Source organism: Pygocentrus nattereri, chromosome 8 (assembly GCF_015220715.1).
Source record: "Pygocentrus nattereri isolate fPygNat1 chromosome 8, fPygNat1.pri, whole genome shotgun sequence".
NCBI classification, from domain to species: Eukaryota; Metazoa; Chordata; class Actinopteri; order Characiformes; family Serrasalmidae; genus Pygocentrus; species Pygocentrus nattereri.
Window position 1 is genome coordinate 21,543,069 of NC_051218.1, and position 16,463 is coordinate 21,559,531.

Consider the following 16,463-nt stretch of genomic DNA (forward strand, 5'->3'; position numbering starts at 1 on the left):
TGTCAGGAACATGGAAACTGCGCAGAATTTGCGCATATTCACTTAACATACTGAATTGTCATTTGGCTATTAAGTCCTAATAGATTTACTCTGTCAGGGGGCTTTATTTTATTTAATAATCAAGATTTTGTACTCTTACACTATATTATAATCTATAATCTAAGCGCTTTCTCTATCTATCTATAGAAATGGATGTGACTGCGTTGTAATATGTTATCTTTTCTGTCTTTGTCCTTGCTGAATAAAAATATACGGACAAAGCATTATCCTTCAGTGGAACGATGGAGCCCAAAAGCCTGAAAAACAGCACCACACCATTCTCCCTCCTCTACCACACTTTACTGTTGGCACTATGCATTCTGCTAGGTTGGGTTCTCCAGGAATCCACCAAACCAGGATTTATCCATCAGACTTTCAGATAGTGATGCATGATCCATCACTCCAGAGAACACATTTTCACTGCCCCAGTGTCCAGTGCCAGCATGCTTTACACCACTCTAACCAACGCATTGTGCATAGAAATCTTAGGCTTATGTGCAGCTGCTCAGCCATGGAAACCCATTTCATGAAGCTGTCGATTGACTCATTCGTGAACCTGAGTTTAAAGCATGTTTTTATTAAACTTGTAACTAAGTTGCAAATAAATCTTAAACCATTCACAAACAGTTGCTTTATGGCAATTCGGTTCTACCTAATGGAAATTGTTTGCCTTCAGTGTTTTGTGCTTATGATCATTTTAATAGACATCAGTGACTAATTAATGACATTCTGTTAAAAGACTGGTTTACCAAGAGTGACACTGAGTGACACTGGAGTATTTTCACCTTAAATGTGTTGATAAAGCAAGAGTCTTGTTACAAAAACTATAACAGGACATTAGAGTCATACATGATCTTTTAGTACTTTTACTTTCAATACTTAAGTACATTTGAAGGCAAATACTTTTGTACTTTTACTCAAGTGGAGGTCTCAAGGGAGGAACATCTACTTTTACTGGATTAATATTTTACCCTGGTATCTCTATTTTAACTCAAGTACATGGTTTGTGTACTTCATCCACCACTGGTCGATTCACAGGTCTTGTAGTGAGTGATCCAATAGAGGACACACAATTTTGTACCTTCTATGCACTTTAGCGCTCAGCAGCCCAGCTCTGTGAGTTTGTGTGGTCTACCACTTTGTGGCTGAGCTATTGTTGCTGCTAGATGGTTCCTTTTTACAATAACAGCGCCTACAGTTGACTTGGCATCTTATGACAGAGCCACTTTTAAAGCCACTGAGCTGTGCTCAGCCATTCTATGCATTCTGTGTGAGCCATTCTGCTGCCAGTGTTTGTTTAATGGAGATTTGATGGCTGTGAGTCTGATTTTATATACCTGTTAGCAATGGGTTTGGCTGAAACAGCTAAACTCAGTAATTAATAAAGGTGTCCACATACTTTTGGCCATATAGTGTATCCAATCTAAAAAAATACATGCATACATATTTAGTGTTAAATAGGAATCTAATGTAATTGAGATTTACTATTGAATCCGTTGCCCTGCAGTTGCCGCCAGACTTCAGTCTATGTTACTCTTGGAGACGCCTCCCTCTGCTGGCCATCATGATTAACCCTCATAGAGCTAAGTATTGAGTTTGTTATTTGCTTTTTTACTCAATTTAAAAGTTTTTAGGATGCCACTGACCATGGCATGTCCATGGAAAATAACATTTTCACATATTTTACTGTTTTTTTTATTGTGGTTTTGGCAACTGTTATTTTTATTTGTAACACAAAAATTTATATATATGGCATTTAAGGATTTTATGATATTTAACATAAACACTAAATGTATTTGGTGTTTTCAGCTGTAGAATTCATGTGCTATAAATATAATAGGGAAATCTGGAAAGCTGCACAAAAATACAGTTTAATGTACTCCTCTCTCCCAAACACCTGATCCAGCTTATAAAGGGGTTGACAATTAGCTGATAAGCTGGATAAGGTGTGCTGGGGTATGGAGTTGTTAAAAATGTGAGGGACAGGTTTCTCAAGACCAAAGCTGGACCCACTGATAATGATGAAGTAAAAGGGGCCGATGTGTAAATGATACTACAACCCCAATTCCAATGAAGTTGGGACGTTGTGTAAAACATAAATAAAAACAGAATACGATGATTTGCAAATCCTTTTCAACCTATATTCAATTGAATACACTACAAAGACAAGATATTTAATGTTCAAACACATGAGCTTTTATTATTTTTTGCAAATATTCACTCATTTTGAATTTGATGCCTGCAACATGTTCCAAAGAAGTTGGGACATGGGCATGTTTACCACTGTGTTACATCACCTTTCCTTTTAACAACACTCAATAAGCGTTTGGGAACTGAGGACACTAATTGTTGGAGCTTTGTAGGGGAAATTCTTTCCCATTCTTGCTTGATGTACAATTTCAGTTCCTCAACAGTCCGGGGTCTCCGTTGTCTTATTTTGCGCTTTATAATGCTCCACATTGTAGTAACACGTGCAGAATGTGGCTTGGCATTGTCTTGCTGAAATAAGCAGGACGTCCCTGAAAAAGACGTTGCTTGGATGGCAGCATATGTTGCTCCAAAACCTGTATGTACCTTTCAGCATTAATGGTGCCTTCACAGATGTAGAAGTTACCCATGCCATGGGCACTAACACACCCCCATACCATCAGAGATGCTGGATTTTGAACTTTGCACTGATAACAATCTGGACAGTCCTTTTCCTCTTTTTTGAAATGTGGACTCGTCAGACCACAGGACACTTTTCCAATTTGCGTCAGTCCATCTCAGATGAGCTTGGGCCCAGAGAAGCCGACAGCGTTTCTGGGTGTTGTTGATATATGGCTTTCGCTTTGCATGGCAGAGTTTTAACTTGCACTTGTAGATGGAGTGACGAACTGTGTTCACTGACAGTGGTTTTCTGTGGTTTTTAATGCAGTGCCGCCTGAGGGATCGAAGGTCACGGGCATTCAATGTTGGTTTTCTGCCTTGCCTGTTATGCTCTGACAGAAATCCAGACACTAGCGGATAAGAGATCAGATGATTTATTCGTCTACTTACCAACAAAGGTAACAAAAAAGGGGCAAAATGCTAAAGAGTAGTCCTAGTTCAGTCCAAAATTCTAAACAAACAATCCAAGTAACCAGCAAAAGTACCAAAGAGGGAAAGGCAATAGACGTAGTTGAAAACACAAAATCAAATGTTCAAAATCACGATCAGACAACAAGGAGAAAACGCTCAGTAGGTTTCAGAATGAAAACAATACCTCACATTGACTTGTCAGAGCCAGGCTTAAATGCTCTGCTCTAATGAGGCACAGGTGACATTAATCAAAAGTCTGGTGATTGTGAGCGCAGATAGGTGCGCGAGCCTGAGTCTGGAGTCACAGGATCTCCCAGGGTGTTCTGGGAGTTGGAATTCACTCGATGAGCTGAATGCGTGACACTTTCTTGCAGAGATTTCTCCAGATTCTCTGAATCTTTCAATGATATTATGGACTAGATTATGAATTCCCTAAATTCCTTGTACCTGCACGTTGAGAAACATTGTTCTTAACTGTTGGATTATTTGCTCACGCAGTTGTTCACAAAGTGGTGAACCTCGCCCCATCCTTGCTTGTGAACAACTGAGCCTTTCAGGAATGCTCCCTTTATACCCAATCACAACACTCACCTGTTTCCAATTAACCTGTTCACCTGTGGAATATTCCAAATAGGTGTTTTTTGAGCATTCCTCAACTTTCCCAGTTTTTTGTTGCCCCTGTCCCAACTTCTTTGGAACGTATTGCAGGCATCAAATTCAAAATGAGTGAATATTTGCAAAAAACAATAAAGTTTATCCGTTTGAACATTAACTACCTTGTCTTTGTAGTGTATTCAAGTGAATGTAGGTTGAAAAGGATTTGCAAATCATTGTACTCTGTTTTTATTTATGTTTTACACAACGTCCCAACTTCAGTGGAATTGGAGTTGTAGAAAGTGGTGAAAAGTGAGAGCCATTTTTGCATTTTAAGAATGAAGAATTTAAGAATGTTAAGAATAAACCAAAACACAGCAAGAACACCAATAGCAAGCAGAGATGTTACTTGAATATAATTTGCTGTGAAATTCAGAATATTAATATTTTTCCATGACATATAGTGCTCTGACACAGTTTAGAGTGTGGACTCCTGGGAAACCACACCTTTATGTGGTTTTATGTGTGGCCAACTTCTTTTTATGCCTTAAAAGTAAATAGATTAAAATATTTTGTTACTGTGCCTTTAAGATTTATTAGGGTGGGGGGGGTGCTGGAGCCTATCCCAGCAGTCATCGGGCAGATACACCCTGGACAGGTCACCAGTCCATTGCAGGGCAAACAGACAGACAGACACACAAAATCACTCACTCACTCACACCTAGGGGCAATGTAACATGTCCAATTGGCCTGACTGCATGTATTTGGACTGTGGGAGGAAACCAGAGAACCTGGAGGAAACCCACGCACACACGGGGAGAACATGTAAACTCCACACTGAGAGGGCCTTGGTTGCCCGGCCAGGGACTCGAACCCAGGCCCTCCTTGCTGTGAGGTGACAGCGCTACCCACTTACTTAGCACAAAAAATAAGGAAATTTGTGTTTGTTAGATTATTAATTTGTCGTAACAATGCTTCTTGACAAGAAATCTTATACCGTTAGAAAGCCTGTTAATTTCCCTCTTAAATGGTGCCACATTTGTAAGGAACATGCGTTTGTGAGATCAGCAGTAGAGCTGAGTAAGTGGGTTGCGCCCATGAAAAATTTGCCAAATCCTCTCTGCTAATGCCAAACAGCTTATTCTGCCATTGACTCATTTGGTGTTTGGTGGACTGGATGATTGAAGTTTGAAGAAACAAGACATATTGGCAATTTAACAATTTGTTTGTTTAACAAACAGGAGCCTCAGTAGCATTTGGAAGAACCATACACAGCCACAACAGCCTGGCACCTCTTTCTCATGCTGGTCACCAGCCTGGTCACACACTGCTGTGGGATGGCATCCCATTCTTCAACCAGCATTTGTTGTAAGTCAGCCAGTGTGGTTGTGTTGGTCACTCTGACACGAACAGCACACCCAAACTGATCCCACAAGTGTTCAATGGGGTTGAGGGCAGGACTGCTGGCAGGCTATTCCACCCTCTCCACTCCCAAATTCTGGAGGTAGTCTCTGATAAACCCCGCTCTGTGGGGGCGAGCGGTGCAGAATTTCATCTTGATATCTCTCTGCATTGAGACTGCCTCCAATGATGACAAGCCTTGTTTTTCCAGTGAGGGAGATGCCACCCCACACCATCACACTGCTGTTACTCTATTGGTGCAGCAATCAGCATAGCATTCTCTGCGTCTTCTCCACACTTTGACCTTACGATCCAACTGCCGTAGGCAGAATCTGGACTCATTGCTGAACATAACGTTCCTCCACATGTTCAGGTTCCAGTGCACATGTTGCCGACACCAGCGCAAACGGGCCTGAGAGTGAAGGGCAGTCATGGCAGGCCTCCTGGCAGCCCGATGAGACCGGAGATTGCCTGCATGCAGTCTGTTCCGGATTGTCTGGGCAGATAGCCTTCAGCCATATCGTCCTGCAAACCTTGACTGCAAATCTGTAGAAGACCTAAATACTGACAGGGTGAGGAAGCAAACTTCTTGGGGTGTCATCTTCTTGGGACGCCCACTTTGCGGTCTCTGACATCCCCCGTTATATGGAACTTGGCCTTCAATTTGGAAATGGTACTTAGGCTCACTCCAAATAATGCCGCAACTTGGTTTTACGGAACACCAGCTTGAAGTTGCCCTATCACATGGCCCCTACCCAGATCAGTCAAATGTGGCACAGCAAAATAAGCTGTTTGGCGATGGCAGAGAAGATTTGGCAAATTTTTCATGGGAGCAACCCACATACTCAGCTCTACTGCTCATCCCACAAATGCATGTTCCTTACCAATGTGGCAACATTTAAAAGGGAAATTAACAGGCTTTCCAATGGTATAAGATTAATTGCCAAAAAGTATTGTTACAACAAAGTAATAATCTAACAAACACAAATTTCCTTACTTTTTGTGCTATGTTTATATATATATATATATATATATATATACATATATATATATATATATATATATATATATATATATATATATATATATATATATATATATATATATATATATATATATATATATGTGTGTGTGTGTGGGGCAGTTGTAGGCTGAACAGGTAGATATTTGTAAATTTGTAAAAAAAAAATTAAGTTTTTATGACATCACAAAACACAATGAATTCTATACTGTATTGACTGGGGAGTAAATGGTACTTTTTGAAAATGCAACAGCATATATACTACATTACAAACTCTTTTAATTAAAAAATGACAACAAATCAGTTTTCCATGGTATGAGTCTTTTGAACAGTTGTTGCAACTTTGCAAAAGAGGGTCTCTGTCACATGTAAACCAAATGGTCGCCATAGCATAGGATTTCAGAATAGGCAAATTAAACAGGCTACATGTAAAACACACAGCAAAGACATCAATCAAATGGATATACCAGCTTAAACTAGCATTTAATATGACATTTCTTGTATTAATACAGTATTCTGTAGTGTATCGTTATGTTCCTTTGCCTCAGTGATTTGACAGAATTCACCATTTTTATCCTTTTTGTGCTTCACCACTGTAAAAGGAGAGCAGGCAGGCTTTCAACAGATGTAGCCTGTAAAAAACAGAACAAAAGGTTCCACACTATTTATTAAATTTTCACATTTGATTTACTACCAAAACCTTAGATTAGATCATCTCTCACAAATAAATTTTATTCCCACCGAACCCCCTCACCAACAAAACCAAATACGTTCAGTTATAGACATGGACAAAAATGTAATGAATCTTGTTATGCTTTCATGTGAAATAGGTTTTTTATCTTGCTAAGTAATACAAACGGGTGTTAAACTGAATGGATACCCTTCAAGGCAACACTAACAAAACAATATACACAGCAAACTGATCAGGTCTTTATATCATGTAGATTTAGCACATGTGAGTGGTAGCATGAGTTGGGAAGTAGCCAGTCTTGACACTCAGGCAGATGAAGACTTGGTTTTGTGGATGGCGTAGGGGCTGGAGTTACAGTGTGGCCACAGGTCCCCGTTTGACACCTCTATTTTGTCCCTCTCCTCCTCCCTCTTTTCCTCCATCACCACCGTCATGACCATCTCTGGACTGAGCATGTCTGCTGCACGGTAGGAGCGTGTGAGGCGGCGAAAGGCAGAGTCTAGCGAGGCGTCGTCATCATCAAAGTCCTCAATTAGTCCACGGCGCGACCTGCGTGCGGCCTTCAGCTCTTCCTCGAGCTCAGAGACCAGATCCTTTACGTCTCGCACCAGAGTTGACTTCAGGCCAAACAGACACAGCAGGAAGACCAAACCAGCACATATGCCTGAGACAAAGTATAGAGCCACTGTCTCTGGAAGGCCTTAAGGTGCGTGGAAAAAAGAGACAATATTCAAGCATTTAAATGGCTGATCTTCTTGCTGCACTCTTAAAAATGAATGTAGAAAGTAATACAAATAGAAAAAGAATCAAAGGGTTCGTGTGATTTACAAACTGAAAATGTCTTGACATTAATTTCAAATCTAATTTAGGCTGAAGTAACAGCCTGGCTCTGTTTTATTGAATGGTAATATGTGGCGTAATTAAATTTAGTTTGTGCAATGATTTCTGTATTTTTGAGTGATTTGTAAGTTACTATAATTAGTAGAGGGGAGAGGTCTTTGCTGACTGCTGGTGTCAAGTGGTAAAAAAGGAAAAAACAACTTAAAGGGTTATTTTCTGTATTAAATACATGCTTGGAGGGCAGAGCAGCTAACCTACCCTGAATCTGGGAAAAGATTTCCAAAGTGTTGGTGAAAATGTTTTGTGGCCTGTACACACCAGGGCCAGTGTACCAGCCACCTGTGGAGGGGGAGAGCGGAGCAGCCTCAGCAGTCAGCAGGACCATTAACAAACCAACCACTGTTCAGCCAGACCTATCTATTGTCATAGATTCCTATTAGTTCTGCTATTTGAAATACACATTTTTGTAGCGTGTAGGTATATATGCTTCATGAGCCAACATGGTTCAACAAGGTATAAAAAGACCACACTTATACAGATGGACTGTCCAGGAGATTACCACGACTGTCAGTGGACTACAGTGGAAACTAGATCATTTACACACATCAGATCAGCTTAAAATTTTATTTAATAAAGGCATTTGAGGTCCACCATTGCATGGGCTCATTTTGTTCACTTTGTTATTCTGATTTTAATTTGACTCTATGCCTTTTAAAATTTTATCTGATGTAATGACAAACATAATGATGTATTGTTCTGCTTATTAGCAGGAACATTAGCTGTCTGGCTTCCCATTGCATCATTTTATATTCAATATAATTCTGATTATCTCTTATTTTTTATGCATGTGATTACTTTGATCTAATTTTGTTTACCGTTTTTATTTTTTACCTTTTTTATATCTTTTGTTTTTACAATGTATCTAATTTTATTTACCTTTTTTGCTTATTTACTTATTTTATGTTTTCATAAGTAAATAAGTAAAAGTGTATTGTGAATTTCATCTAATTTTTAAACATTTTTTTATGTTTTATCGAATTTTTGTTTAACACAAACTGAACTTTATAACTTTATAAGGCTAAACAGAGCTTTACATATTTAAGTCAAAGAAAATAAATTGATTGAATGTGTATTACACATCAAATTTGAATTAAAACAGATGTTCGTTAAGCTCCATAATAATTGATACTCCAGGTAAAGATGGATAAAAATGGTCATATAAATGTCTAAGAGTATCTATATCTCACATTGTATGAAAGAAATCCAATAGACAGTCCGTCCATCTGCTGCCAAAAATGTGAATGCAGCATTACCGTTACACCGGGGGATAAATTTAAGGTGACACAGAAGCCAAATTCCCTTATACATTCATCAACACATATACAAAAAAGAACATAAAAATGAAATACGACCAAAACTTGTTGAAATTCATTAAATAATGGTCATAAAAAAACTACACACCGTAAAATGCCCATATCCATTGTTACTTTTTTCTGAGTTTAAATAATTTAGTTTAAACAGCTGAAGCTGTAGTGAACCTGTCTGGAAGTGGATGCAAGCAGCAGGAATGAAAATCTGGCTGCCTTCACTAAAAAGCTCAAATTTGGTCATGGTAGGATTTTTCAGCAGGACATGGCCATGCCAGTCTAAAATAGAGGATCTAGGACCCTGGACTACCTGGATTGGAGAGTCTGTGTTGGGAAGTGGTCTGAGAGCCTGCTTACACCTTGCATTAGCTTGTGTTTTGTGTCGAGATCATATTTGGATATACTTTGGCAGGATACCATTTAAACTATTTTAACAAAACTGTGTCCTCAGTATGACCCGATGAGATCCAATGTCACTTTTCCCTGGGCAACCTTTCACCCTGTTGCAAAATGAATCAACCAGCTCAGCTTGGACACTTTCATCAGCCCAGACTGCAAAAAGAATGTAAACTCCAGCCTTGCACATCCTCCATATTTTGCTTCCTTGTTTATTTTCTCACTAGCTAGTCATTGTCTGCAGATGTGTTAGCACTCACTAAACTGTACACAGATATGCATTAAATGTAAATGTAACTAGCATTAAGATTTGTCTCTGACCACCAATGTGGTTTGAGTAATCTAATCATAATCTGTTCACAATGCATCCTGGGGGTGTTCACACTTGACTGTTCATATGGAGTCTGAACATGATGCGATTACTGAAAACACAATTTGATTCAAGGTGGAAACAGGCCAACAGATACTTTGCTCTGTTTTCCGAATAAGAATTGTAGAAAAAGACTCATTGCTGTTGTGTTATGTTATAACATTATAATTACTGTATAATTAATGATTATGTGGTCTTGTGAATTTTCTTTGATAAAGATTTTGGTTTTCTTTGGCTTAATGTGTTTCAATTAATTAGATTTCTTCCACGCTGTTAGTGTTGAATTCACATTTGTATGATCTTTTTTCCATCTTTACCAAGGGATCTGACTATGTGTATTATTCATCCTTTTGATAAATATAGTCATTTTATGTTTACACATTTTTGTATCCATGTCTTACCATGTGTATAGTCTGAGATTAGGAACGGATCTGTGTCTCCACGTCCCACGTCCTCCAGCAGATACCTCGGAACTGAATTTGCAAAAACAGTTCAAAGACATCAACGAGTGGTCATAGGATCACGTATCCGTACTGCATGGTTGTGGTCACACATTACTTGTTTTTCGAAATTCTGTTCCATCACTCACCGCATGTGAATGACACTCGCAGATGTTTCCTTGTGCCGGGGAAGCAGGGGTCACCGAAGTTATATACATCAGCCAGCACGGAGCAGTTTGTCCTGCCGTGACACCTCCGGGACACCCTTCTCAGAGCTGATGGAGACAAGCATTCTGAAAAAAAAAAAAGATACAGACAATAAGGACAGAAATGTAACAGATTAGCATTTTAAAAAATGTTTATTTGTTTGTTTACTTCTTTTTTGGAGTGTATTAAGGTCTGTATTTACTTTCTAAACTACTTAGGAATGATTTGCAGCTGCTCAAACCTGACAGTAAAATAAAGACTAACTGCCAATGTCAGTACTTATTTTAACATAACTTCACAACTTGGCCTCATCATTTCCTCTTGGGTAAATCCTCATGGCCAATAAAGTCATTCAAAATGGTTTGGTGTTCTAAAGAAATGACTTAGTCAGCTTTGTTCACAGTGGTGATGACAGGAAGCCAAAGTTCATGATGTCAACCACACAAATATAGCCACTTTAGTTGCTATCCGAAATGAGTCTTAACGTCTTCTGAATGTAATGTTAATGATAGTGAAATCTAAAAAATAAGCCTACTTCAGGTACTGTTGCATTATAATACCCTTCATCTACCACACCACCATTGATGGATGTTAAGAGATACATCAAAAGTTTGTCACGAAACTCTCCCAAAACAATGTCTCAGAGATCAGGCAGCATATTCATAACCTTTTCATGTAACAACATTCGATGATGTACTTTTAAAGCCATTTAACCTTTTGACGTCTGGGTCCTATCATCACCACTGGGAAGAATTCTGACTTGGTGAAGTTTTTCTAGAACAGAGCACTTCATATCAAACTCTGCATGGCTGTATTTACATGTAAACCATTTAGTTACACAGAACAATTGGAAAATCGGTGAAAAAGCCCTTTAATGGCTGTTCCAGTACTTTTATAGCAAAAGTGAAGTTTGTCAGATAAACCCTTAGAGGGGCGAGGTGTTGAGTGAACACTATTGTCCCAGAATTCATTGTAAAAGATGTGATTCCCTTTCAAATGCCAAAATGTAATGGACAAGGCTGTTTACGATAGTAATAAAATATAACATTGGATTTGCCATCCGTACACTGCTATTCTACACTGCTCCAATTTGAAGTTGTAATTAGTGTGCTGAGTTAACATCACTTGGTGCGGGCCACTGAAAACTATAATAAATCTATAACTCATATGTAAAGTTATTTAAGCTTGACAGTAAAGTAACAATTTTTGAGGCAATAATTTTATATGACTTTTATTAAGTAAGGTAAACTAATATAAATGTACAATGTAATACAGACTCTACTGTTATTACAAACTCTGCCCACTAGATGGCACAGTCGAGTTATCTTTGACTCAGACCCATGTCAGGCTTTATGTTGGACCCTTGAGGACACTCATAGTGGTCATGCTCCAGGTGGCCAAACGTTGCTGAGTAGATGGCCAGGACTGTGTCGTTCTTACAGGCCAGTCTCAGCCTCTCGTTCTCACACACTGTCCTCGAGCGGTGATGCACTTCAAACAAAGAAAGACACAGCCATCACACACTGGTCTCTTAGCAACAGCATAAGTAAAACTGTGGCGTGCAGGTGTACTCTAACCTGGTCGGCATTTGTAAGAGACGATGATGTACTTGCTGGTTTCAGGGCAGGGATCCTGACCAAACACAGCGCTGACCACAGGAATCTCACACGCCCTCCGGTCCTGGCACTCTGCCATGACTTTCTACTCACATACAGAAACAAAAGAAGAAACAACAGAGGTCAAGCAGGCAAAAGAAAGAAGTTTTTTTAACCCTTTAAATGACTGGCTTATGATTTAGTTAGTAAGCTTAAGGTAATTATTTGGTAACTACTATAAATGATGTGGAAACTGCTTTGAAACTAGTATGTGTTATGTAGTTATGGGGGTGAGGAATTCAAGTCTAGACTTGCTCACTATTATTTAGTAACATTCTTAGTGGAAACTACAAATAGTTTCTACTTAGTTTTTCGAAATCTCTGGATTTTTTTGTCCAGTTTGCATGATTTTAAAAGCCAGCTAGGTGGTGCAGCCATCTTAGGCCTTGCTGTCATAACAAAGTAATGCCACAGCCATCTGTTGCGTAGTGTCTGATGTGGGGTCTGGCTTTGCATGACACCTTTCATGACTGTTCTATCAAATGGACAAGTTTTGTAATATTTCATGTTATTTTTTGCTGATGTTTTTTCCTGTCTTTGCTGTCATTGTACTTCCCTGCGCCCAGGTTGTGAAGGATGTGCTGGATGGGATCTTATCAAACAAACCGTACATTTTCTTTGCACATTTGCAGTGGTTGGTGACTGTATACAGTTGATTGTTGTGTGGTATGTCAAAGCTTTTTTTGTGGGAGGTGGGTGTGACAACCCTCTGGGCCATCTGGTTTGTTGTGCTGTAGGTTTAATGCAGGTGCAATTGGGAGGCAGAGCATGGACCTGAGTTACTAGTGGAACGCCAGTGCAAACAATTTTCAGATATTACAAGACAATTTACAGCATTAGTGACTTACAGTTTAATTGTCTTTCAGAGGTAGGCAAATGTAGCATTGGGAGTCTTTCCCAATGATTCTTTTTGGTGTAGTCTGGTGTGTTTGTTCAGTAATCAAGGCCCAGTCTGCTGTGTGGAGGGTAGTGGTAATAGTCACTGTGCTACACTAACCATGCATAGAGTTCTCTATTTGTTTGAAGTATTCAAAAGTTGAGCAAGGCAAGCAGAAAGGAATAACTTGATTCGAGGAGAATCCATTCTGTGACCACCAGCTAACAGCACCAAATAAAACTGCATTACCAGATACAGTGAAATGGGGTGGCTTAGTAAGGTATGCTAGTTGGCATTAACACAGGCAGGAAAGTCTGCTGGCCAGCTGGACCACACCCCCTGGGTAGTTATTTCCACTCATACAATAGCAAACTCCTATTTCTTTGACTAGAGAGGGACCATAAACCTCATACTGAAAGCCACAGTAGTGTTTCAAAGACATATTTTAAATCTCTAGTAAAATCTTGGCTCATCATTTGGCTCAAATAGCATGCAAAAATGTGTTTCTTTGGGTTGCTTTGGTTATTGTTCATGCACAGATCTTCACAAGAGGGAAGGCCATTCCTGCAGCAAGCTGATTTGCACTTTTTACTAAGGGATGGGACTTTCTCCATAAACAATGCCACCATGAACTTTACAAGCTTTCCCATTCATTACCAACCAGTGAACTGTCTCCTCTGCCTTTATTGTGACTCTGGTTAAGCCAGACATTTAGCAGTTGGTAATGTAGCCCTCCGTTATGTCTGGAAAACGACTAGTCAAAGCACGAAAACCACTTTCATCCTAAATGTAGGTGCAAGTGTAGGTACAAATGTAGACCCTTTCAGTTTAAAGGTTAATAATATGTTAATAAGAGAAAATTATTATAAAGGAAAGCTATTGAAGTGAACAGCAGCACCTATACCTGAATAGCTATGGAGGTCATGCACTCAATGCTTTCAACAGTAGTGTTTGCATTTGTAGTGGGGCATAAGTGCTGACTGGGCACTCGACGTCCATAGAAAGCAGACAAAACAGCCACTGAGGTCTTGGAGGGGCACCTGATGGTCAGCGTATCCCCCTCGCAGGCATGAGCTGTGTGGTTCCTCAAAATTGTGTACAGAAAATCTGAGAAACAGAAAAAAAAAAACGTTTGGACAGTTCGACAACACCAGCCATGGAAGTCACTGATGCTGATGTAAGCAGTCATGGACATTGAAACCCCATTTAATACTGGCAGAGCGCACAAGCGTTGTGCACCACAAGTAATGTGTGCTTAATCTGAAAAGCCATTGTTGGTGAAGGCTAAGAATATGACAGTGCTCAGACCTACTCCCTCTCTTATCTAATCACTTTAGGCACGGTGTAATAGGTGCTGTATAATACAGTGCACACATCTTAAGTCTTATCTTATTTCAGAGTAATCGTAATGTGGGTGTAGCATTTCAACTACAAATCCTTTGCAATGTACACTGCAATGTATGTTAATTTTACCGCTTATTTTGGTGATTGATCTGGAGCTGTAAGAAGCACACAAGATGTCTGACTGGCTTGGGAGGATTTGTCTCATTGATTTGCCAAAATGAGAGAAAAAGTTTGCTTTAGTGTTTTAGTTTAGTTGCAGGTAATGAAAAGAAAGAAGTCATGCACTGAACTGACTTAATTCATTGTACATCATCCACATCATCCACCTGAAGAAAACATAATAGGGCAACACAGATGTGTTTTTCAATTTATTTAATCCGGTATTTGGCTGAGAATCAGTTGATAGGCTGGTTCATGACTGTTATCACTTTTTCAGTGATGATCAAATCCTCCCTTCATTTTTTTCTTGTTTTATCACTTAGTGTTGGTTGACAGTTTTAGCATGTAATGCTCTGTTCTAACGTCTGGGGACAAGTGAGGGAGTGTTTGCTAGAGAAAGATAGACATAAAGAGAGAGAGACAGAGAACGTGGGCAGGGTAGGTTGGCCAATAGTGATGTTCTTTCTGCTTCTCTTCAGGCTGACCGACTGTTTGACTTGGGCAGGGCAGAATTATAGACCATCTGATGGGCAGAGCCAGATACACACACACACACACACACACACACACACACACTCACACACACACACACACACACACACGCACACACACACACACACACACACACACACACACACACACACACACACACACACACACACAGACATATACACACACAGACAGACAAGCACAAATAAACACACAATCACACACACACACAGACACACACACGCATATATATATGTATATATATATATATATATATATACATAGACACATGAACACACACACACAAATAAAGACACACAAACACATGCAGCCATGCACAAACACACGGATACAAACACACAGAAACACATGTAGTACCACACACACACCCACACACACACACACAACCATAAACACAATGAGCTATTCTTAGCTAATAATCACTCTCAAAGCCACTGTGTGTTAGATACAGAATGACTCAGCCAGGCCAGCACAGATTCACTCTCAGAGATAAATGGCTGGTTTTAAGCTGCTAATTTACAGTGATATGCAAAGGTCTGGATGTCCCTGGTTTAAATGGCATGTTTGATTGATTCTCTATGTGAAAATATGAACGTATCCTCTACAGAGAACACTTTTTAATTCACAATTACATGGTTTATTTTTTTGCTGAATTTAACTCACAAGGAAAAAACAAAACAAAATGTGGCCTGTGCAAAAGTTCTGATGCAATATTTTTTTTCTTCTATTATATTCATCGGATATATTTCGATGGAAATATGTTTTAAAACTGGAAGCAAACTAGATTTGTTTATTGAAAAACATTTGTACGTATTATGGCAGTTGTATTCAATTTTTTGGTGTAGTAAAGCTGAATTATTATCTCAGCACAGTGGTCTTTGTCTTTTTTCACCCCTCATTGCTCAATAACAGCTCAACACATAGATCAAATAGTGTCCTAGTTATTCTGATAACATGGGGATTTTTTTATTGAATTGTATTATTTTAAAGCATTCAAGTTGATTGTCAACATTAAATAAAAGAGATAAGTAGAACTTTCACTGTCTCAGTCTGTTCACAGGAATCTACTGCACCCTTCAGGATTTGGGTTAATAAACCGTAGAAAACAGCAGTCCTATCCTAAATGGTCTGTTCTGAAATCAATGGAGGGATGACCCGGACACTTGTCTCTTTTAAGTTGACGCTGTCCAGCTGCTTTGCACAGGATGTGTGAAAGATCTCAAAACAAACCATCTCCTTCAGTAGTCACCCTCCAAGCCTGCGGAGCTAAACTCACTTGCCCAGCACAGAATCACGGAAAAAACACACTTACCAGAGAAATCTGGAGCACACAGGGCATTCTGCAGGTGGAGAACCAGCAGACAGGAGAGAAAGCACCACGTCCAGGTAGAGAGCCATGGAGGGGACATAGTGAGCGATACACATAACGGTGTTGTTTTAATGCTGGCTGGCCTGTTCACTGCCCTGTGACTTCTGACCAGGAGAGGACAGT

General features: G+C 39.4%; 1 protein-coding gene across 2 annotated transcripts; it reads right to left on the minus strand.

The window, feature by feature from the left end:
- Positions 1–6,372: 6,372 nt before the first annotated feature.
- si:ch73-335m24.2 (protein eva-1 homolog C) lies at positions 6,373–16,463 on the minus strand. Of its 2 annotated transcripts, XM_017698344.2 has the most exons (8): positions 16,284–16,463; positions 13,863–14,065; positions 12,004–12,127; positions 11,765–11,917; positions 10,369–10,512; positions 10,181–10,252; positions 7,905–7,985; positions 6,373–7,506 (listed from the first exon to the last, which is right to left on the minus strand). In XM_017698344.2, exons 1-8 carry the CDS (start codon positions 16,378–16,380, stop codon positions 7,112–7,114), a joined length of 1,269 nt encoding a protein of 422 aa, XP_017553833.1. In that variant the 5' UTR covers positions 16,381–16,463; the 3' UTR covers positions 6,373–7,111. The 2 variants fall into 2 exon arrangements, with proteins under 2 accessions (XP_017553833.1, XP_017553835.1); XM_017698346.2 differs by lacking the exon at positions 7,905–7,985 and having other exon boundaries at positions 16,284–16,462.

What these genes read in the sequence shown, in the direction of transcription:
- si:ch73-335m24.2 (XM_017698344.2), bottom strand. Translation starts at nt 16,380, where the DNA reads ATGTCCCCTCCATGGCTCTCTACCTGGACGTGGTGCTTTCTCTCCTGT. An exon ending in TGACCTCCATAGCTATTCAG is followed by an intron (nt 12,128 to 13,862) that starts GTATAGGTGCTG and finishes GTATGTGAGTAG; the next exon opens with AAAGTCATGGCAGAGTGCCA. An exon ending in AATCTCAGACTATACACATG is followed by an intron (nt 7,986 to 10,180) that starts GTAAGACATGGA and finishes CCCCCTCCACAG; the next exon opens with GTGGCTGGTACACTGGCCCT.